General features: G+C 41.7%; 1 protein-coding gene across 1 annotated transcript; it reads right to left on the reverse strand.

Moving 5' to 3' along the window:
• Positions 1 to 295: 295 nt before the first annotated feature.
• PCID2 (PCI domain containing 2) lies at positions 296 to 25,216 on the reverse strand. Its single transcript, XM_072135611.1, has 15 exons — positions 25,126 to 25,216; positions 23,495 to 23,539; positions 22,281 to 22,370; positions 21,244 to 21,317; positions 18,292 to 18,357; positions 17,432 to 17,473; positions 16,779 to 16,833; positions 15,716 to 15,819; positions 11,432 to 11,507; positions 10,334 to 10,475; positions 9,667 to 9,767; positions 6,226 to 6,299; positions 3,871 to 3,996; positions 3,315 to 3,438; positions 296 to 538 (listed from the first exon to the last, which is right to left on the reverse strand). Exons 1-15 carry the CDS (start codon positions 25,174 to 25,176, stop codon positions 449 to 451), a joined length of 1,260 nt encoding a protein of 419 aa, XP_071991712.1. The 5' UTR covers positions 25,177 to 25,216; the 3' UTR covers positions 296 to 448.
• Positions 25,217 to 25,280: the final 64 nt, after the last annotated feature.

A 25,280-nucleotide genomic window follows, 5' to 3' on the forward strand; every position in this document is an offset into this window, starting at 1 on the left:
TCAAACAACTGTGGGACTAGAAGCAGGACACCTGGGAAGGGACAAGAGATTAAGATACCCAATGATCTGAACCTACCAGATTCTGAAATATGAATCCAATAGCAAAGTCTGATTGGTGGAATCAAACTTGGATCTGCAGAAGAGAAGCCATGTATAGTTACAGTATATGGTTTCTGTAGCAGTCCTATAAAACCAAAAGGGAGTGGGAGTGGTTCTCCATTCTAAAGAAGTTACAAAGCAGCCCTATTCATGGGGTCTGCATAGGTGCAGGGATCAGAATGGAATTTAAAACCACTAATACAAAAACTTGTTTTATTGGACACTGTACATTTATAGTAAAAATAATAGGCAAGTGAACACAAATAATTCAAAATCGTCATAACAATCTATAAAAAACAACCACTGGGTCCCGTGTTCTGCTGACTATTCATCTTCAATCTGCCTGTGCTTAGCTGATTGTTGACAAAGGAGGAAATGGGTTTTGCCTGCTGACCACAAGCTTCTGATGCTGATGAGAGATATAGCCTTTAATGTGTCCCTAGGAAGATAAAACAAGTTAACATTGGCAAAATATAAGATAGTATGTGCAAACAAATGTGAATGACACTCGGTAACACTGACTAAAAATGATCTTTGTATAATTGTGGACAGTAATCTGAGATTGTGTGAAGTTCAATAACACCAAGGGATGGCATCAACAGGTCGTCATGGTTTTGCACCAGTTGGAATGATCAGCCAGACTGTGTATAATGCTCGGCATCTCTATACAAACAGACATCACATCACATTTGGTGATGAGAAAAATGTCAACATTAAGAGAATAGGCCATTCGTAGCACCAAGACCAGTTGTAAATTTGGGGTTATTCTATATGTAAAACATATAGCTAATAGTACATCCATACTGACATGGGATGGTGTGTATAGAGAAATGGGTTCCCCCTTCATCCCTGTGAGTCCATAGGACATCACAGGAAGTCCAGAGTCTTGATGCAGGGCTACTATGGACTGCAGGGAAAGTTTATAATAATAATCTTTATCATTAAAATAAAGGTTAGTGCTATCATATACCATAGCGATGTACAGATTTTAAGGGGACATAAAATGACAAAATAAGTTAACAAAACATAGTCATATGAAACAATAGTGAAGTGAACAACAAGTGAAGGGAATAGGTTCAGAGTGACATCATCATTAAAGGACAAAGGGATTAAAGATGGAGAACAAAAAAAAAAAAATATTATATACTCGTATATACTCGACCCAAGTATAAGTCAAGACCCCCAATTTTAACACAAAAAAATTGGAAAAACCTATTGATTCGAGTATAAACAGAGGGAGAGAAATGCATTGGTCACAGCCCATCCAGTATATAGCCAGCCAGCCCCCTGTAGTGTGTGTGTGTATAGCCAGCCAGCCCCCTGTAGTGTGTGTGTGTGTGTGTATAGCCAGCCAGCCCCCTGTAGTGTGTGTGTGTGTGTGTATAGCCAGCCAGCCCCCTGTAGTGTGTGTGTGTGTGTGTATAGCCAGCCAGCCCCCTGTAGTGTGTGTGTGTGTGTATAGCCAGCCAGCCCCCTGTAGTGTGTGTGTGTGTGTGTATAGCCAGCCAGCCCCCTGTAGTGTGTGTGTGTGTGTATAGCCAGCCAGCCCCCTGTAGTGTGTGTGTGTGTGTATAGCCAGCCAGCCCCCTGTAGTGTGTGTGTGTGTGTATAGCCAGCCAGCCCCCTGTAGTGTGTGTGTGTGTGTATAGCCAGCCAGCCCCCTGTAGTGTGTGTGTGTGTGTATAGCCAGCCAGCCCCCTGTAGTGTGTGTGTGTGTATAGCCAGCCCGCCCCCTGTAGTGTGTGTATAGCCTGCCAGCCCGCCCCCTGTAGTGTGTGAGTGTGTGTATAGCCTGCCAGCCCGCCCCCTGTAGTGTGTGTGTGTGTGTATAGCCAGCCAGCCCCCTGTAGTGTGTGTGTGTGTGTGTGTATAGCCAGCCAGCCCCCTGTAGTGTGTGTATAGCCTGCCAGCCCCCTGTAGTGTATAGCCTATCAGAAGGCAAGTACACTTTTTGCTTTTTTTCTTAGTAAAGTAACAAAGGTTTCTATAAATATACACCGAGTAGCATAATATAAGTAGTTGATCTCCTTTAATTCACAGGGCACAATTTTCGAATAAAAGGGATTTTCCTTGTTTAACTTTCTGCCAAAGCAGACGTGGCAGGAATTTTGTTACTGTTGCGGCCAATTGGTGGCAACAGAGGTGAAGGGATCATCATAATTTCTGCTCTGGTTGGGAGTGTACATACAAGGAGAATGGAGGCCCTGCTGCAGAAATGGAAGCTGAAACAGGCAAAGTGTATTTCTCTTTTTATCAGCCATTTGAACATTCAGTGCATTCAAGTTTAATGTCTAAATGGAAAATACACCACCACATTGTGTAAAAGTTTTCACACTTACTAAATGACAGTTTTCCTAATATGAAAATGAATTTGTCGATGTACTATGACCTTATAAAGAAATGTATCAGTGTCTTATAAAAGGCAGCAGTGACACCTAAGTGTGGTCACATATTTTACTGCTGGGAAAATGAATGGATTATACAGCACCCAGTGAAATATTATAAAGGCCTATCAATGCAAAAATACGAGTTTGAGGCCCAATGCACAAAGTGTGCACTTTGCATGCCACAAACAGGCGAAAGTGATCCCTTGTTTGCTGCCCGTTTGTCTTCCGCGTGTGAGCGCCACTCCATCAATTACTCCACTAATTAATGAACAGGCCGCAAAGACAGGTAGGAATAGGAACTGCTCTTCAATTTGGTGTATGCTAGAAACCACAGCTAGCACATGACCTAGGGCTTATCCATTAAAGAACTAGAGGTAATTCTTGAATATTGAAGATACAGGGGGTCATTTACTAAGGGCCCGATTTGCGTTTTCCCGACGTGTTACCCGAATATTTCCGATTTGCGCCGCTTGTACATGAATTGCCCCGGGTTTTTGGCGCACGCGATCGGATTGTGGCGCATCGGGGACGGCATGCGCGCGACAGAAATCGGGGGGGGCGTGGCCGAACGAAAACCCGACGTATTCGGAAAAACCGCCGCATTTAAATGCCGAAAATGTGTCGCTTGGGGAGCGCTCACCTTCACCTTCTATGGGATGGTGCATTCCGGGGCGTTAAGATTATTTTCGGCGCTGCAGCGCCACCTGGTGGACGGCGGAGGAACTACCATCTTAAATCCCAGCCGGACCCGAATCCTGTGCAGAGAACGCGCCGCTGGATCGCGAATGGGCCGGGTAAGTAAATGTGCCCCACAGTGAATTCATTTACCATGTAAATCAGATTAGCTATGATGCAATTTGCTTCGTCAATGTCCACATCCTCCACTTGCATAAACTTGAGGGCAACCAAAAAAGCATCCATGGAAAGTTGATGTGTCCGAAGCAATAAATATCTGCAGATGAAGAAATACATTTGGTCACTTACAATGGTATTATATTCATAAAATAGTTATACTTTTCACAACAATTCAGATACCTGGCACATGCCTGCTTCAATAACCCATCACACCAGGCGTTGGGAGTAGCAGGGAAGACTCTAATGAGACATTTTTCATATAGCGCCATTTCATACACATGCCACAAATCTGTAAGGACCTGCCAATGATTTAGGGTCCTGAATAGCCCAGACAAGTTCATAATATCTAATGGTAAATTTTAAAAACACATTACCAGTCTTACTCAATAATGGGATGCTAATGGGATGTAAAGTACTATCAAAACATACAACAGAATGAGCAACTTATGCACATATGAACACTGCAAGTGCTTGATGACGGTGTGATGTGGGTTTCATAAAACACAGGACTATAGCAAAGAGAACTTACACTTTTTTAAACAGATTCCTGTATGCGATTATCCTTAGTTTCTCCAGGATCAGGAAGATTCCACAACGGTTGAAAAAGGTTTCATGTTTGGTTAAAGCCTCGGTCAGAAGTAAAAGATTACCTTCACTGGAAAAACAAATGAAAAGTTAAAACACAGTAAACTAAAACAATAATTCTCACTATACCATCTTTTTCTGACAATAAGACACTTTTAGAAAGACAAAATCTTGCTAAAAAAGTGCCTGCTTTATAGTCCAGAGGTCAGTCCAGCACTGCCAGACCCTCCTGACCACTGTCCTGGAGACTGACAAAGTATTTCATTCAATCTCTGAGGAAGAGGATCCTCTGAACGGATCCCTCCCTATCCTTGCTCGTTCTGACTTAAAGGGCTATTCCCATTTCAGCAAATTAATGTTATTGTTTGTATTATAAAAAGTTATACAACTTTCCAATAAACTTTCTGTATCAATTCCTCACAGTTTTCTAGATCTCTGCTTGTTGTCCTGCTATAGACAGCTTCTATATTTACTTCCAGTGGACAGAAATCTGACCATGGTCACACACAGGTGCACAGCTCGTTATATCACACATCTATGATTACGCTGTATGATACGAGCCGGGCCTCTGTGTGACCATGGTCAGATTTCTGTCCACTGGTAGTAAACGGAAGCTTTCCATAGAATGACAGTAAGCAGAGATACCGTAAGGTATTGATACAGAAAAACATTTACAAAAATTTGCTGAAATGGGAATACCTCTTTAAGTATTACTGCAGGACCTAGAGTGATGTTAGAAGCATTTGACTGACCACATGCTTCCTGCATCATTGCAAGCTCCTTAACCCTTTCATGCTGCCAGGAGTTGGAACCAGGGAAGAAGTTGCATCATGGTATGAAGAAGAGCTGTGTGTGTAAGTGAATGTATGTAGCAGTATTGAGTGTGTTCATGTGGGTGAATTTAGCCAGAGGTAACATAGTGAGTGAGTTAATGGCTGTATGTGTGACTGTGAATGTTTGTAGCAGAGCTATGTGCGTTACTGAGTGGATATAGCAGTGCTGTGCTTGTGTGACCGTTAGGGAATTTTTAATTGGCATGGAATACAATTTTCCTTTTTTCGGATGACTAAACCTGGGGTCCATCTTAGAATACAAAAAATATGGTAATCCATGACTTAGTAAATGGTATTCAGCGCGAAGCACGTTACAATACTTATGTGAAGCCAAGCGCTGCAGACAGTTGTGGCCTTGATGCAGCAATTTATTTTTAGGATTTTTACCCATGCTTTCTGAGAGATGAATGAGAACCTATTATTAGAAATTATTGTCTAAGTCAGTGATGGGCAACCTTTTGAGGTATGTGTGTCAAAATTCGCCAAAAAACTGAGCAAAACTCGGGTGCTGTGTCACCTTTAGAAAAAAAACTAATTTTGTAATAACATGTCCAGCAGCGGCCTCCCCTTATTAATAACATGTCCAGCAGCGGCCTCCCCTTATTAATAACATGTCCAGCAGCGGCCTCCCCTTATTAATAACATGTCCAGCAGCGGCCTCCCCTTATTAATAACATGTCCAGCAGCGGCCTCCCCTTATTAATAACATGTCCTGCAGCGGCCTCCCCTTATTAATAACATGTCCTGCAGCGGCCTCCCTTCCCTAATAAAATACCCCAGCGGCCTCCCTTTACTATTAAAATGCCCCTAGCGGCCTTCCTTCCCTAATAAAATGCCCCAGCGGCCTCCCTTTACTACTAAAATACCCCTAGCCGCCTCCTTTTACTACTAAAATACCCCTAGCTGCCTCCCTTTACTACAAAAAATACCCCTAGCCGCCTCCCTTTAAATATAATATAATAATAAACTTATATACTTACCCAGTGATGTCTTCTTCCCTGTAGCTTTACTGCAGGCGGCTCGGCACCTCCAGGTTGCACCTTGCGCCTCGGGTCACGTGACTGAAGTGACCTGACGTCAGGTCGCCTCAGTCACGTGACGAGCAGCGCGCATTGCAGCCTGGAGGAGCCGGAGGAGTTGCAGACGGTGGGCGGACCAACGAGGCGTCGGACAGGTAAGCAGGGGGCAGAAACACAGGGACAGCACATTACACAGGGAGGGGCGGCCGCGTGTCACCAAAAATGGCTACGCATGTCAGTGCTGACACGCGTGTCATAGGTTCGCCATGACTGGTGTAAGTGGAAAAATTGTATAAATCTATATTGATGCAAAAGAGGTAAGATGATCCAAACAAGCAACTTTGGCATTTTTTTTAATAATCTATGTAATTAAATATTATATAAAAATTATTCTGGCAGACTAAAGTTGTGTGCAGCTTTGATTTGCGATCGCCACAGTGCACTTACCAGACAGCTTTTGTAACTTCTGCAAATTGCATCAGGTCATATTTTTTCAGAAGCTGGAGTTTTGGCATGTGACCCTATTGGCAAAGCAAATCCTGTTACATAACATACAACAAATTCTTACTACACAAAATGAAGACAGGTTCTTAAAGTAGCTGTCCCAAGTTTGCTTGTTATCCCGCATCAACAGCATAAGGAATGAAAGCTGATGGTCCGACTGCTGGAACCCCCATAATCATGAGAACACGATGCTCAGCAATCCTGAGAATTGAGCATGAGTCCTCATTAGTGTGGGAGCAATAGGAAATTGCCGAGCATAGTCCTCAGCTATCTCTGGAGAATAGTATAAAATAGACAAAGAGGGGTGGTTTTTAGGCGCCTGCCATTGGATGGTGGATAATGTGATCACTAGAAATCCGAGAACAAGTTCTGGGGTAGTGGGAATGAGATGATAGGTAGCTACTACCAAACAAATTACCTAACAGATGCAGCACCCCCCCTGTGGTTTGGTTGAGGGGATCCGAAAGGATAGAGGATAATTATAAATAACAAAAAACAGGGATAACGGGTGCGCTTTCAGCAAAACATATAATTAGCATTTTTGGTTGGATGCTTCCACAAAAAGGTGAGATCTGAAATAGAATATCTATGCACTTATACAAAACATGTGTGGTACATGTGTAACAAGACACCCATGTGCACACTAATATATATATATATATATTAGATACACAAACACCAAATAGGCATAGACAGCCCATATATATATATATATCACACATATACATACACTAGATTGCATTTGTGCAATTCATTTAACAGGTCATTTGCAGTTTCAGCAATGTTTTTTGTTTTACCAATGTGAGAGATAAAAATGATTATTATAACTTGGAAATCCCTGTTTTTATAATTATTTCTGGAGAATGGGAATGATGGAGATACCCGAGCGATGTACTCTGCAAATTCGCACACTCCCACTCCCATACTATTGAATGGAGTGGAAGAACAAAAGTCTCAACCTGCTGCTTCATCCATTAGTGAGAACGGAAACCTCTTTATCTGCATTGTTGAGGGGTCCTGTTCTCATAATCGGCAAGGGCCTCAACAGTCAGACCCCCACAGTGAGTTTGTTATCCGCTATACACAGGAGCAAATTTGGACAACTTCTTTAAATGTTTGTAATTACAGTTTAAATTATATTTTATTGTATTGTCATCTTTAGGTCTTTAGGTAAGCCTACTAAATTATGTGGCAAATACAGCTTTTAGTTTAATTAGAAAGTGCAAAGGCAAATAAGTGACAGCCCATCTCCAGACTAAATTTTAACTTTTATTATGTATCATACGTAAGAAATGTAAATTGTTATTCTATGCATATAAATGATATTTAAAAACACAAGCGTCTGAAAAGGGTACTTTCAGTCAATTCTGGGCTATCTTTAAAATCCAATCACATGTACTTTTTTAGGCAGTTGTACCATGTAACCCCTTAGTGACACAGCCCGAAAAGGCCCTAGTGACTGGGCATTTTTAGCGAATTTTCATAAGCGGCAATTTAAGGGCCATTTTTTTTTTTCACATGCTACCTTAACATGTTTTGTGGTAATTTTTTTCAGGACTCATAGAGCTAGTGAAATGTAATAAAAGTTTTAATTTTTTTTTTTTATTTGGGGTTAAAAGTTGAAAAAGTATTTTTTTGTACATTATAGTAGATTTTGTTTGAAATTTTCAAATTAACTCAAAATGAATATTATTAATGAATTTCCCATTTTGTTTCAGTAGTTTTGATATATAATATGTATAGTCTCGGGCAGATGGGGAGACTATGGCGGTGTTTTTTGTAGTATAGCGGGGGATAAATGTGAAATTTATTGTTAGGAATATTTATTAATTTCTTTTGTTTGTGTGTGTTTTTACTTTATAAGTCCCCCATGAGGTCCTTTTACAAGTTTTCCCCTGTAACTGGGGCATCTATAAGAGCCCCAGTTACAGAGGGAAATGCCCACTTGTCACTGGTGATGCTGATCAGAGCTGGACTGGCTATAATTAGATGCAGCTTCTCTGATTAACTCTTAAAACCCAGGGGTCACAGCTTTGCTCCTCTATGAAGTAGTGCGATGCTGTGGGGACTGGGGGACTAGGCAGATGCCAAATGGGAGGGTCTGGATAGGAGCAGTTCCCCCCCACCCTTGGGGAACAGCTTCTCCATGTGACCTTTTTAAATATATGAAAACACCCATCGCTTGCCTTAGCGACGCCCCCTGCTCCTCTACAGCCAATCCCGAGTGAGGGGAGTTATTCATATATTTGAAAAGGTCACATGTTTCCCAAGGGTGGGGGGGGGGGGGGAACTGCTCCTTTCCAGGCCCTCCCTTGTGGCAACTGCCTAGTCACACAGCACATGCTAATAGAAGGTACAATATAACATATCTTTTTTTCTGTAAAACCTATTTTTTATATAAAAATACTTTGGCAGTGTATGTCCTATGCTCTGTGGGGACTGGGGGAGTGCTAAAAATGGGTCTCCTGCTGACAGGTTCCCTTTAAAGGGTTATGGATGATTATCTGCACCCAAACTAGGGCTTAAAGGGTCAGTCAGCAGAAATTAAACTAATAAACCACTACCAGTATGTTGTCAAGTTCCTTCCAGATGATGTTTCTTTCAGTATCCAGTGTAGTGGCATCATCGATAAAATCTACTTTGAAGTGAGATGTAAATTGGTTGTCTAAAGTCAAAGAGCTGGAGATTTTAACACTGAAGTCAAGCTCTCTCTTCATCAGAAAGCCCCATTCACTGTAAATGATGGTCCTGCATCAAGAGACATCACTAATCAGAATCCCCCTAACCATAATCTCCTGAAGCCTGATTTCAATCACAGAGGAGGAGGCTTTTAGAGCTCCCCACCTTGACTCCAGTGTTAAACTCTCCTCCTCCTTGACTTTACACAACCAATTTACAGCTCACTTCAAAGCTGATTTTCTGGATGATGCCACCACACTACCACCACAATAGCTAGGATGTGTTACACTGCTTGACAATATTCTGGCAGTGGTTTAATTGGTCAACTGCTGATGACAGGTTCCCTTTAAAGCCATATTTGATATGATTATATACAGCAGTAATGAACAATTATTTCTGATAGGAATAAAAAAATCTACATGTGATTTGTTTGTAAAATATAGACATATACCAGAATTGACTGAAACTAAAAACCCTTTTCAGACACTTGTTATTTTTTTTGCAAATAAAGGATTAAAAACACAATTTATATTTCTTATGTATGACACATAGTAAAAGTTGTGTTTACATACAAGTCCAAAGATGGGCTATCGCTTGTTTGCTTTTGGCACGCATTGATATAACAAATATATTTATACAGTATTTGAAAACAATATCTGTCAAAACCTCAGGTACAACCAAAAAGTAAAAAACCGGGGCACTCACCAGGAGCATTTTTACCGGCAGCAGGTATATAAGAATCATTCTCTTATTTTTCTGGCAGGAGCGGAGACAGTTCCGGAAGGCAAATGACAGATATTCCTCAGCTATTAAGACAAATGTCATTTTAATCTTTATTTTACAAGTCAACAAAAACTAAAAAAGTTAGACTAGTGCCTCAGTAAAATAGCCCAGAATTATGTTAGCTATACACTCTCCAAGTGACCCCCTTCAACATTTGTGCTCTATCCACAGGATATACAATACGTGCCTGATTGCTGAGATGTGATTGCTGGGAGACTAAGAAATAAAAAAAATTAAAAAAAATTGGACCTGTAACTCCATATCAATAAAGCATTGACATTCATACTCAACCAGCAGTTCATTAACTACTATGGGACTTAGTTCTCTTCTAGAGTTTCCAAAAAAGGAATGGAGCACAGGTCATGCATGTATATCAGCTTTCCATTCATGTGGAGCACATTATAGGGCACCACACTGATCAAACATTGTGAATGGGGGATAAGTATGGATGGTAGGAAACATTTAAGATAAAACTTGGAGACACCCACCAACTACTTACCTCCCATACTCAATTCAACTGCACAATATCCTGCTATTCAATTTAAGTACAAAACAACCATTAACGAAAAAAAACTTCAGGATTATTTACCTTTTTTGAAATCACTATCAAACATGGCTTTCCGGCCAACGTAATATTTGTAAGTGACCTTTTGTGAAATGGTATAATCTTCCTTAAAGTTAGAGCTCTCAATTGCTCTAATCAAAGGCTTGCACAAATGAAGTTTACTAATCTAGAATAAAAAAAAAAAGAAGAATATCAGTTATAAGGGTATATGTATGGAAACTATTGAAATGACCAGGGGGAGGACAGGAAGCATGTTCATAAACTATACTAGTTCTTGCAGAGACCTTGGTTAACCCACCGCTAATTCACTGTTATGTACAAAAATACAGCATTTCAGATATAATTCCAACCTGTCTCTATCATTCCTGGTGTATACAATTTTGCTTGCCCCAGGATCCGACCGTCGGGCATGGCAGATTCTTCTCATGATTAGATTCTCCTATTTGCTCCCTGCGGCACCTCTGCATCACCCCTTTCCCCTGCATTACAAGACCAGCTCACACAGAGACGCTCACATGAGCACTGCCTATGGGTAAGCAGCATCATGAGGAGACTAAATCTACAAGCTACAGATAAGATCTTTATTGCAGGGGAAAAAGTAGTAGCAAAGCTGACAGTGTTTGTTATAGCTCAGATGTGGCAGAGCTGAAGTGTGTCATTGTGTACAATGTCCATCTCATGGATTTCTCATCTCTGAACAGTCTCATCTCTCTTTTTGTATGTGTCAGATACTAGCACACTGTTCAGAAGCTAAATAAAAGTTTAGGCAAACCTGGAACCTGATAATCTAAGTACATTGTCAGTGCACAGCATCTCATAGCATAGAAGAATCATGAAGTGTCTGCTTAAAAAATCCCCACCCACACTGGATTTCACACTGATCATCACTAGAGCTAAAACAGCAATAAAACAGAGTAAAATTGTAAAGTAAGGGGGTTAAAATTTAAGAACTTTCTTTCATGGGAAACCCCCTGAAAGGTGTCTACCTATTCAGAGAGAAAAAAAACAGTTAAAAAAAAAACAATCCATAGAACTGGCAATGTAGGACTGAGATCACCCAATATTACCCAGAGATGGTTGGAAATGCCCTTTCAGCAAAAGTAAAAACACATAGAAACTTACCTTAAAATAAATCTTGAAAAGCTGATTAACCAAAAACAGCATTCCCCACTTTTTTGAGTCCTCAAAGGCGGCCCGACTGTTATAGAAATCAAAACAGTGATAAATTATTAACAAAGAAAAAACACTTAAAGGGGACCTTTCACCACAACACACATGTGGAGATTAGCATTCTCCAGGCAAACATTTTCATTCCGTATGGTCTGCTACACAGATTCAAGAACACTTTGCAACCATGGAGGCTAGAAAGAAAATTCAGAGATATCAGTCCCTCCCAGTATCTGACCATAGTAATCGGTGTTTGGTCAGAGGAGGAGCTGGAGTTGTCTGTTATGCTAACCTCTCATACTCATCAAGATGCTGTGTTCATTCATTGTGTTAACACTATGCTAATATTCAGTTAACAAAAATGCAATAATACAAATTGTAATGTGACCGTGGAGTGCAGTGTAAATGCAAATGCATTGAGTTGAGCATCTCGCCTCCGGCGGCACCGTGCTCCAGCTCCCCCCGGGCAGCAACGAGTTCCCTGCCGCCGCTGGCACCATGCACCTGACCTTCGCTGCCACTAGACATTGCAACCCTCCGTCTGGGACCATGCCCCCCCCCTGGCACCGTGCGCCTTCCCCCGCTACTGTGTTTCCGGCACTCCAGTGCTCTGCCCAGCTCCGTGCTTCCGGCCGCTGCCCGACACTCCCACTCCTGCATACCTCCGCTCCCGCCCCCCCCCACACCCTGCTCTTGGTTCCAACCCTGCTCCCGCAGTCTTGGCTCCACTCCCTCCAACCCAGGCTCCGACCCCGTTCCGGTGGTCCCGGCTCTGACCCCGCTCCCGCCTCCACTCCCCCCAACTCAAGCTCCCGGCTCCGACCCCACTCCCGTGGTCGCGGCTCTCAAACCCTCCCCGCCCCAAACCCTCGCTGCTGGCTCCCAGCTCCGACACCCCCCTCCCCCGGTCCAGTATGTGTGTGTATAGATGTATATGCGTATATATATGCTGTATTTGTGATATTTATCAGGACTTCTATTTTGTTCTACATGGCGTCACGCTGTATGCATTGTATTCTACATGGCGTCACGCTGTATGCATTGTATTCTACATGGCGTCACGCTGTATGCATTGTATTCTACATGGCGTCACGCTGTATGCATTGTATTCTACATGGCGTCACGCTGTATGCATTGTATTCTACATGGCGTCACGCTGTATGCATTGTATTCTACATGGCGTCACGCTGTATGCATTGTATTCTACATGGCGTCACGCTGTATGCATTGTATTCTACATGGCGTCACGCTGTATGCATTGTATTCTACATGGCGTCACGCTGTATGCATTGTATTCTACATGGCGTCACGCTGTATGCATTGTATTCTACATGGCGTCACGCTGTATGCATTGTATTCTACATGGCGTCACGCTGTATGCATTGTATTCTACATGGCGTCACGCTGTATGCATTGTATTCTACATGGCGTCACGCTGTATGCATTGTATTCTACATGGCGTCACGCTGTATGCATTGTATTCTACATGGCGTCACGCTGTATGCATTGTATTCTACATGGCGTCACGCTGTATGCATTGTATTCTACATGGCGTCACGCTGTATGCATTGTATTCTACATGGCGTCACGCTGTATGCATTGTATTCTACATGGCGTCACGCTGTATGCATTGTATTCTACATGGCGTCACGCTGTATGCATTGTATTCTACATGGCGTCACGCTGTATGCATTGTATTCTACATGGCGTCACGCTGTATGCATTGTATTCTACATGGCGTCACGCTGTATGCATTGTATTCTACATGGCGTCACGCTGTATGCATTGTATTCTACATGGCGTCACGCTGTATGCATTGTATTCTACATGGCGTCACGCTGTATGCATTGTATTCTACATGGCGTCACGCTGTATGCATTGTATTCTACATGGCGTCACGCTGTATGCATTGTATTCTACATGGCGTCACGCTGTATGCATTGTATTCTACATGGCGTCACGCTGTATGCATTGTATTCTACATGGCGTCACGCTGTATGCATTGTATTCTACATGGCGTCACGCTGTATGCATTGTATTCTACATGGCGTCACGCTGTATGCATTGTATTCTACATGGCGTCACGCTGTATGCATTGTATTCTACATGGCGTCACGCTGTATGCATTGTATTCTACATGGCGTCACGCTGTATGCATTGTATTCTACATGGCGTCACGCTGTATGCATTGTATTCTACATGGCGTCACGCTGTATGCGTTGTATTCTACATGGCGTCACGCTGTATGCGTTGTATTCTACATGGCGTCACGCTGTATGCGTTGTATTCTACATGGCGTCACGCTGTATGCATTGTATTCTACATGGCGTCACGCTGTATGCATTGTATTCTACATGGCGTCACGCTGTATGCATTGTATTCTACATGGCGTCACGCTGTATGCATTTTATTCTACATGGCGTCACGCTGTATGCATTTTATTCTACATGGCGTCACGCTGTATGCATTTTATTCTACATGGCGTCACGCTGTATGCATTTTATTCTACATGGCGTCACGCTGTATGCATTTTATTCTACATGGCGTCACGCTGTATGCATTTTATTCTACATGGCGTCACGCTGTATGCATTTTATTCTACATGGCGTCACGCTGTATGCATTTTATTCTACATGGCGTCACGCTGTATGCATTTTATTCTACATGGCGTCACGCTGTATGCATTTTATTCTACATGGCGTCACGCTGTATGCATTTTATTCTACATGGCGTCACGCTGTATGCATTTTATTCTACATGGCGTCACGCTGTATGCATTTTATTCTACATGGCGTCACGCTGTATGCATTTTATTCTACATGGCGTCACGCTGTATGCATTTTATTCTACATGGCGTCACGCTGTATGCATTTTATTCTACATGGCGTCACGCTGTATGCATTTTATTCTACATGGCGTCACGCTGTATGCATTTTATTCTACATGGCGTCACGCTGTATGCATTGTATTCTACATGGCGGTACGCTGTACGCATTTTATACTAAATGGCGGTACGCTGTACGCATTTTATACTAAATGGCGGTACGCTGTACGCATTTTATACTAAATGGCGGTACGCTGTACGCATTTTATACTAAATGGCGGTACGCTGTATGCATTTTATACTACACGGTGATATTCTGTACGCATTTTATACTACACGGCGGTATGCTGTACGCATTTTATACTACACCGCGGTATGCTGTACGCATTTTATACTACACGGCGATATTCTGTATGCATTTTATACTACACGGCGATATTCTGCATGCATTTTATACTACATGGCGGTACGATACGTTTTATCTATCTTATACTATATGGCGGCACGCTGTATGCATTATGCATGGCTTTATTTTTACACCAAACCAATATGATGGATCTGGTCCTGACATTCCCTGATATATTACATATATGGGGGGGGGGGGGGGGCGGTTGTTTCTCTATGACTCGCCTCAGGCAGCAGACAGGCTTGGTACACCACTGGATGCTAGTGCAATATAAACACAATGTAAACACCATGTAAACACAAATATACAGTATAAACACCATATAAAGACAAATGCCATGTAAACGCCACACGTATGTAAATGCAAAAGGCTAAGTTAATGCCACGTAAACACAAAAGCAACGTGAACAAAGTAAATGCAACATAAACTCAAACTTGACACAAGTGCAAATAGCTACATTGTAGCTTCTCTGACATTGCCTGCCACTGATTGGACAGTATAAGAGAATATTAGCATAACACACGCCAAGCATAGATTATAATAGATAGATAGATACCAGGACTAATATCTCCACAACCGTGAGAACAAGAAAGAAGTGCCCCGGAATCTGTGTAGCAGTCCCGATGAATGGTTTGCTAGTCTCTACATGTGTGAGGTGGTGAAAGGTCCTCTTTAAAGCATACAAGTGGACCTGACCTTTTGTAAGGATAGGGACATGACTGTTTGATTTCTATTGTATAGGATTTGAAAAACTAAATTATTGATGGGCCATAAACATCAGACCAGCAGGAGTCAAACTAAGGGCAGCCCAAATTATTTTTTCACAGTAGTAGTTGACATTTTCATTGATAGGAATTTTTTTGGTACAAACTTTTTTTTGTATTACATTTTTTTAGAAATATTTACATTTTATTGTTGGTCCCGCTAGGCCATAATTTAGCATGGTAAACTATTTCTATAATGCCAGTATCATAAGAGAATACAAATATGGAGGAAAGGAGATACTCACGTATCACTTGCACACACTCTGAAACAGCTCATTAATAGTTCGGCAGCCTTTTCCAGCATGTCTCCAATTTTTCCTTTGCCTTTTTTTGCCAGTTGCTGGTCAGCCTATAGATAGTATGAGAATTTATATTATACAAGTGATCTATCAATTCCTCGTGGTTATAGTGAAGTGTCCGGATAACACAGGTAAACGCAGAGGTCGCATCAACAATTGTACAAGAGCTTGTAAAGGCAGTTTTGAGTCTTTAAAAATCTAAAAACGCATAGACTTTTCTGTGTAGTTGTGGGACAATGAGGATGGCAGCACACTAGACAACTGTTGCTTTGGCTCCTAACATCTCCTCACACACAGCTGCTGGTGAGACAAGACTGAGGAGTTCTTGTGTTATTATAGAGCCTGCTACTGACCCATTTGGTATGTGTCCTGTATGAGTGCCTGGACACAGCCCCATCCTGACCTCTCCCAGACACCAAGCTGTCAGGTCAAGGTGGGCAGGAATACTAAAAGTCACACCCACTCTGCCGAAATCTCAGGACCCTACTTTCTGCACAGGCTAGGGCTGTACCAGGGAGAAGTATGGTGATACAATCCCCTGTACTCTGGAGAGAACAATCAGGTGGAATATTCACTAGCTGCTCAGATAGAAATAAACTATCCACTAGTGTTAAGGTAAACCAAGCTGATAGATCAAATCCTGTCATTTCTACTGGTCTTATTTTCCTAAAAAGTACTGTAGAAACAATGAACTCAAGATTTTCAGAAATGCACTATGATGACGTCAATGTGCAACAGCAGGGAAATTCTCCAATTAAGAGACTAGATGAGCTGGGAACTCAGCTCATGTTATGATTTGTATTCTCCTCCTCTTCTGCTTCTTTCCTATTTTTCTATATAGACTTGGGAAACCAAATAAACCGTGCACACATGCAATTTAATAATTTGAAACCCTGCCAACGCACACTGAAAAAGGACATCTTAGATCCTACCCTAACACTAGACAGGGGGCATTAATGGTGTTAAAAAGATGATTATTTTGTATCAAACAAAACAGATTCTTGCTTACACTGTTGGCAAAATATCTTAGATCCAATGTAATGGCATACATAATTGGCAGTGCCCTGTAAGAAAAAAAGAAGAACATTGATGGATATTCCATTGCATTGTTTTGTATTTGCCTCTCTATTAGGAATAGGTAGGAATTATACCCCCTCCCCATTAGTAGAATTAAAAAGTTTCTGTATTCAAAACCGTTACACTGCACTCAGCGTGAGAAAGGACCCTCCTCTGGTGCCACACTGCCTTGTTCTTCCAGACAAGTCTCAAGTATACACAGTACAAAGGAGGACAGTGCATGCACAATACAGTGCAGGAATACAGCAGAGCTTTACAGTAGCAGCTGTTATGCATAGGCCTCACTCTGTGCAGTGCGCACTTCCAACTTCTTAGCATAATAAGCTGTTTGGGTGAAGTTGTGGGCACTAGTTGAAGGTAATATAATACAGTAATGTGATTCCTTTGAAGGTACCATTTGCAGTAGTTCTCTGATCTGGGTAAAGGTTGGAAGTCTGGAGCCCTACAATAACCTCTGTGATTGCCTTCAGTGCAACATATTCTTACAAAGGGACACTTTTGGCAGTTGCAATATCACTGAACACATCACCAGAGCAAAAGTCCCTCAATCCTCTATTCTTGAAACATTATTACAGTCACACTCACCAATTTTCCTCTTTATGGGCTTGAAAAATTTTCAAAAACGATGTAAACTAGGTCAAGGCAAAGATTAAGACTAACAGATGGAAATCTAAAATATTGTTTTCTTGGGTAAATGAAAAATTGGGTATCCAGGTCCCAAAGTAGCCCACAAGTAAAAGAAGCGCTTTAAAAGCTTTGCAGACATACATTTCATGTGTCACCGTGATCTGTCAAACTAGAGATCATTTTCTACTATATGCAGATGAGCTGGGTACACCAAGACGTACTTGTCCCATAGACCATTGGATTAAGAAAAATGTGCGGTGATTCAGGATTTAGAAGTCTCCCTTTAAAGGAAAACTACCATTTGATTTGATGCACTGTGAACCAAACATACCTTGAGAATGCTGTAGCTACACTCATACATAATCATATCTTGTTTAATCTCTGTACTAAGTGGTTTTGCAGAATTTTGTTTTAATAAAATTATGATAATGAAGCTCTGTTGCTTCTGTGCCTGGGCTGGGCACTTTTCTTTTCACATTAGTTATGCATTGCTCCAAAGGATAATGCAATCATTGTTCTCCCTGTCAGGCAGAACAATCAATTGCTGCACCATCCCCCAGCTGCTGTGTAGGAGTGATCCAGCTCAGGTTGATCAGTCCTGTATTGGATGTTCAGAAAGCTTATGTGTAATGTGGAACTTTCCCAGGGTCCTAAATTTTATGATTGTTTTTTCAGCAAAACCACTCAGCACAGCGATTAATCAAGATATGATCCTGCATCAGTGTAGCTACAGCATTCTCAAGGCATGTTTAGTTCATACTGCATGAAATCGAATGGTAGATGTTCTTTAATACAAGTTTACCACTTGAAAAGGATATTGAACAACCACAGTCTGACATTTGTATGCTTCTACAAAGTCATGATTGGAAACAGCATAGGTGCACCTGAAATAAACAAAATCACTGTTAACTCATATTATGTAGGCAATATTTACAATTTTGTATTTTACGGTACATACAATCAGCTTTTGCCATATGCAGGCAGTTTGAAGAACACTTCCCTGTGCAGCAAATTCACAGGCTGGTAGACTGTCCCCCCATCAGCCTGATGTAATCTCATTGCAGCATAGGAAGTTCCAGCAGAGTGGGAAGCGCTCCTGTACAGTGTAACAGCCTGTGGAGCTGTAGCACATAGGTAACAACCCCAGGAGCCCTTTAGGCTCATGAGCATTTTAAAAGTAGATTTTTAGAAGGAAAGAGGCTATGGATAAATATCTATGAGTCAAAGTCCCTAGTTTATCATGCTCAATTTTGAAGGCAGATTTCCTTTAAACTCAATGACATGAGGCATGTATAACCTCTATCAATGCAATTAAACCATCTCTCTTGACAAGTGCATTGCCGATAACACAGAGCATTGCAGATATGTGGTAGCGGGTTTTGCCCATTTGTATATCCTTATGACTTGACCATTCTGGTGCTGGATTGTCAATTTTGAGCAGTATATTTAAAAAGTGTATATACTGCACAATCAAATAATTTAGACATTTAGATTTTTTTTTTTTACCAATGCACAAGAGTGGTAGTTAAAGGCAGTTGTACCACAGGATAGGGAATACCAAGCTGAACAGTGATGGTCAAACAGCTGAAAATAATTTCAGAGACTCCCATACTATTGAAATGAGTGGCAGGATGTTGCTGCACCCATTTATGCGAACAGGACCCCCGTTCTCTGAATTTCTAGGGATCCCGTTCTCATGACTAACAGTAGGAAATCCTCCAATCAGCTTGTTATACAGAATATTGTGAACTTGAAAATTTGGTACAACCCCTTTAAATGATGCCTCTTAGTAAATCTTTCAGGCATTCTGGAAAGACAATGCTGCAGGGACAGGAGAGGGAAAGAAGTGGTTTTATCCAATGAAGATTTGGGAGCAGTGTCTCCAAATAGACTCCCTTTAGGCTCTTTAGACAAGCTGTAGTCAGAGGTCGCACTAACATTTTTCCAGAAGGGTAATAATACTCCTCTCACCATTTTTGAGTAGTATTTTTAACCCAGGAGGAGTACGAAATTTTCACTAATAAATGTATAACTCCCAGGCATATATGCATATATATATATATATATATATATACACATACACACATACATACATACATATATAGTGTTATAAGACGTCTATTAATACAAGGAAAAAGTTACAGCTCCTGTTTTCTGTGCTTAAAAGGGTTTTCCCACAAATTCAAGTTAGGTCCTATCCACGGGACAGGGTCTAATTTGAATTCTTGGGAAAACCCCTTTAGGGCGCATTCACGCCTTTTTTATGCGTTTTTGACGCATCCTAAGGCTTCACATGTTGAAATAACATTGCGTTTTAGCAAATGCAATGGAAACACAATGTTACTTCAACATGTGAAAGGTTGAAGCCTTTGGAATGGGTCAAAAACGAATAAAAAAACGAGCCATCAAATAGCAAACATTTGCCTAATTACATTGCTGTCAACATTGTGTTAACAAAACACATGCATCAATGCAATTTTATTGCATGCATTTTGTAAACAAAATGTTGACAGCAATGTAATTAGGCAAATCTCTTCTCAGCTGTTGTGATGCGTTCGAAAACGTAGGTAATAACCTCACCCTTAGGCTACATTCACACTACCATATGGGGACGTATGTACAACCGCAAGCTTGCGGCTGTACATATGTCCCCAATAGATGGCTGCACTGAGTGATACCGCTCCTTACACGGGAAAATGACATGTCCCCGTGTTACGGCCAGTACCCAATGCATTTCAATGGAGAGGGGAGGGGTCACCCCTTCCTCCTCTCCATGGCACGGAACGCATGCCTGCATGGCTACGGCCTGGCGGGCATACGTTTGTGTGAATGCAGCCTTATTGTCTACAGAGCGGACTATTTAATTAATTAAATTATTTAATTAATTTTCTGCAGTTTGGGAACATAACTTTTTTTTTTTACAGGGGCACATTTAGGGAGGAACACATAATATATGTTCCCTGCTTTTCTTTTATATAGATCACAGATAACAGTGATCTAATGGTAAGAGCCCATTGGATCAGTGTCATCAGTGATCTGTATACAGAGACATGCAGAGAGGATGCATACAGCACCTTCCCTGCAGCCTCTCACTGTATACAGGGGCTGCTGGGACAGAAGACTGATAATAATCCGCCCCCTGTCACAGTACACGATTGGGCTGTCACATAGACAGCACAATCCTGTTACTGGCTGTGTGAACGATCACACACAGATCAGGAGCACAGCCCCGGCAACAGATATCCCAGCCCAACCCTCGCTCGGCTCCGCCCCCACCCCTTGCTCGGCTCCGCCCCCACCCCTTGCTCGGCTCCGCCCCCACCCCTTGCTCGGCTCCTCCATCTCTCACCTATCTCTCGGCGCCCTGCGGGAGAGACTCAGACGGTGAGCAGGAAGTCCCTCCCTGTCCTGCCTCCAGCCACTCAGCACTGCGATCCTGCAGAGAACATTTTGCTGGATCGGAGCCGGCGCCATCACCGCTTGGAAGAGGCAGCTCAAAGGAAAATCACCAAGCGTATTAATACACTTGGTGATTTTTTGGGGGAGTAAATCAGCCTCTAAACGCGTCTATGACGCGTGTAGAGGCGTTATCGCGACCTATGGCTGTAGTAATGTCCTCTCTTATCAGAGATCTGTGTTGTTCCCCCATGGAAATGCAATGACTCAAAGCCGAGAGAAATCTCTTATAGTCTCCGTGTCTTAAGTGCCCCTATTACTAGGACTATTGGAGATATACCAAACATTTGAACCCCTTATAAAATGTTGGTTACCTTAAGTGAGCTGCAAACATTTCGTCATAAGGAGGTTCTAACATTTGCTGACATTTGTCTTCTGGGGCCGAAAGCTACATAGTAAAAAAATAAAAGGTCAGAATTGTTAATGCAGGCAGTATTATGTAATATAGAGCTTAAAGGAGTTCTCAAATGACATACAGGTGAGCCCCTACCCACAGAATAGGGACTAACTTTCTGATCGGTGGTGGTCTCAGTGATGGGAACATCTAGAGCGAGGTCTGTGGTATCCTCGTCATAGAACAAGCGCCATAAAGAAGACTACAGCAGCCGACACATGTGTGACAGGGTACAAAAGACTCAGATTCTCGGGAACTGTGGGTGTCCCATCACTGAAACCCCTACCGATCATAAAATCAGCAGCTATCCTGTGGGTAAGGGCTAACCTGTATGTCACTGGAGAACCCTTTTAACATCTCAAATTACAATCACAAATTCTGGAAGCATGTAAGGCCCCTTTGACACTTGCGTTTTTCACACGCGTTTTCTTTGCGTGCTTTTGACGCGCAGAACTTGCATTGCACTCGGACCCATTACAATCAATGGGTCTTTTCAGACCTGCATTTTTTTTCACGCACACACGCACGTTTTTTTGAACGCGCGTTTAAATCTCGACATGCTCTACTTTTGCAAGTCACGCACGTGAAAAACGCACCATACAAGTCTGTGGAGACGCATCAAAAACACATTGCACTCTGAGACACATGCAAGTGCAATGCAAGTGCAATCCGTTTTTCACGCAGCAATTGCCATAGAAAAGATAGAGCTCAGTCCTGAGTCCTTTCACGCGCAGAAAACGCATTGAAATTGCATTGAAAACGCGTGTGAAAAACTGAGACACTGAAGAAACTCTTGACTGAAAACTGATTGCACTCTGATGCAAAATGTGCGTTTTTCACTGACCAAACTCTGACGTGATCTACGCAAGTGTGGAAGGGGCCTAACAGGAACAAGTAGTTATGATATAACAGAATAAAGGCAATAAAGTAGTCATTACTGTAGTGTCAGTTCCCTACCTGCAGTCTTGGGTTGGCAATGTGTGCATGTCTAAATGAAATAAGCTCTGCACAGGTATTGCCATTTTTCTCTTCAATAACCTCTGCCACCTACATTATAGCATAAAACATTAAAATTAGACAAAAGAACATCATACAAAGAAACAGTAAGAAAACAAATTAAATTTAAGAAAGTCTTTTTAATACCAATTCTGACCCTACTTTTATAATTAACATTACTGGTTCTAATTACTTTTAAAAGTAGATAAAACAAGCAGAGGAGAGGAGATAATGATGATGATTGCAGCCTTGTAAAAGATGCCGCATGACTCGATCCAGTTTGCTGGCAGGGAGCCAGTAATACTTATATATATACTTCTTAAAGTGAGTAGATCCATTAATGCTAATTATTGGGAATTAGTATTAAAAAACCTTTGGGAACCTGTCATTACGGTAGTTAAAAATGTGTGATCTTAATGACAGGATCCCTTTATTGAGATCTTTAGAGAAACCTATTAAATTATAACATTAATTATCCTTGAAAAAAAATTTTTGAGGTAAATATTCAAGGAATTGTCAGACTAAGCAAAATGTAGGTGCCGGGCTTGGGAGGGCTTCTTTAAAAAAATAAATGTGTGCTCGCTTTCTCTGTCACTCCCGGTGCCCTGTGTCGCGATCCAGCAGAGCCGTGCCGATGTATGTTTACAGGGGCACAGAAGCTTCACTCCAACGACTTCCGGGTGGTCGGACACACCCACCCGTTCATGTGACCCAGCAATAAAAAGGGGAGAGCTATCAGAAGTGTCCTAGTTACCCATGGCAACCAATCAGAGCTCAACTTTCACTTTCCCACAGCTGTTAATAATATTAAAGCTGAGTTCTGATAGATTGCCATGGGTAACTAGAACAGTTCTGCTCTCAGACAAGTCTGATAAATCTCCCACATGTTTACACTGAGCTGTGCTCCTTCTAAAATGAACTTCAATTGTATGTTAATGAAGCACTTCTGCCCCGCCTACTCTTGCGGGACCAAAGACTATCAGCTACTGCAATATTTCTGGCAAACAGCAGGAGAGGGGTGGCGGCATGTAATAGCTACAGATGGGTGCTGGTGATGCCCCCCCCCTCAAACTTTTTGCATTTCTGTCTTTAAATAGCCACACTCCAATGTTTCACGCAGTATCCTGGGAAGCTGCAAAAAAAAATCCTAATGCAAAAAGTGACAAAATGGGTACCTGCTGTAAATATTGATTGATGCTTATATGTGCCATGTTTTCCTCCTGTTACAAAAAAATGACAGAAACTTAGTAAAAAAAAAAACTAATCTGAAGAAAACTGCACAGAAATGTCTCCACTATACAAAATAGTGACATAAATCTTGTACACTGTACAATGTTTGCAATACAGAGACTATTAAGCCATTTTATGTTGTATATAATGGGCACTTATCAGAAATGGCCAGTGTATACAAATATGGAATGTACACTACATAACCCTAACAACATCCTATTCTAAAACATGGTGGCAGCTTCTTAAATGAAATATTCCATCAAAATCCAGCATGGATAAACCAGGGACACTTACTCATAGATGCAGACACTGTGACTGTGGTAATATTCTTATGTTTGTTATCCATGGCCTCATTAACTTCAAAATTATGTTAATGAGCCAGCACTTTGGGGGCCATTCTGCCTCATTCTTTCACAGGCGGTTACACTGTTCTCCCCCTTGCTCTATTTGCACTTCCCTCCTCATGCTATAACAGCCTGTGAAACCACAGCACAAGGGGCTTTGGAAACGCCCCATGGAGCCCTTTTGGCTCATTAGCATCCTAAACCGCACCTTTTTCATTTTTCTGTTTCCATTTTTTTATTACTCCCCACCTTCAAAAACTAAAGCTTTTTTATTGTTTGATGTAAAGAGCTGTGCTATATGCAGCAAACACCCACCTCGGATGGAGAGGGCTCAGCCTGCCCCATAAACCTGCAGCCAACGTGTGATGTAGAGATATATCACAGGTTACAAAGGGGTTAAAAGTTAATTTTAGAAGAAAGGAAGCCATGGATAACAAATATAAGAAAATTACAACAGTAACAGTGCCATCAGTAAAGGTCCATAGTTTATCATGATTTTGATGGTAGGTTTTCCTTTATAGGAAAGCTACCTATAAAAGTAGATCTGATTATAAGTTGCTAGTAATGGGCTAAATCCTAATCAATTTTTTCCTAATCATTTAATGCTTTCTAAACTAAGCTATAGTTTAACTAATATGCTAATAATCGGCAGAGGTTCTGCGACCCCTCCTACCTGTACGTCCTCGCCGCACTCCTCACATTGCTGCAGGGCTTCGGAGCTCTGTGTATGCGCAGTAGCTCTGGCTTAACAAGGTCATGCAGCTAAGAGCGATTGGCTGAGACTACTGGGGCATGGAGTAGCCTTTGCAGATAGAAAGTATTTTAGGATTGAGTAAATATAGATACGGGTTTAGTACATTACTAGCAACCTACCATAAGATCTACCTTAATTGGTTTTCCTTAAAACCAGGTAGCTATGGACAATCAGACCCAGTACAGCTTTGCCCCTTATAACTGGGGCTCTTCCCAGATTCAGCAGAAAACAAAAAGGGGGGAAAAAATCTACATTTGTTAATTTTTTTACTAGCCTTATGTCAATAAAAAACACCATACATAATTTTAAGGTAGCACATAAAGTTAGGGGCATAAAGGGTTTGGCCACTTTTCCTCATGGTTTTTGTAATGTGTGTGTAAGTGTGGGAGGCAGGATATTAGGTAATTTACCAATAGAAATCTATTAATAGATCTGCACCACTTTCTTGATATGTAAAGTGAAGCGTCCCGTCTGTTACCTCAGCAGCCAGATATTCCTGTCCATAACATGGCCGCAGATGGAGGGTCATGTGATCTCTATCCGGAGATTGATCATGTGATCTCTGTCCCTAAACAGAGCCACCTGCAGCCATTTTATGTTCTGGAATGTCTGGCTGATGAGGTAAGAGACAGG

The sequence above is a fragment of the Engystomops pustulosus genome, chromosome 2 (assembly GCF_040894005.1).
Source record: "Engystomops pustulosus chromosome 2, aEngPut4.maternal, whole genome shotgun sequence".
Lineage (NCBI taxonomy): Eukaryota > Metazoa > Chordata > Amphibia > Anura > Leptodactylidae > Engystomops > Engystomops pustulosus.

Coding starts and splice junctions, on each gene's coding strand:
- PCID2 (XM_072135611.1), bottom strand. CDS start 25,176: ATGACCCTCCATCTGCGGCCATGTTATGGACAGGAATATCTGGCTGCT. Junction 21,318..22,280: donor TTGCCAACCCAAGACTGCAG/GTAGGGAACTGA, acceptor TTTACTATGTAG/CTTTCGGCCCCAGAAGACAA. Junction 10,476..11,431: donor TTTTCAAGATTTATTTTAAG/GTAAGTTTCTAT, acceptor TTTTTATTCTAG/ATTAGTAAACTTCATTTGTG.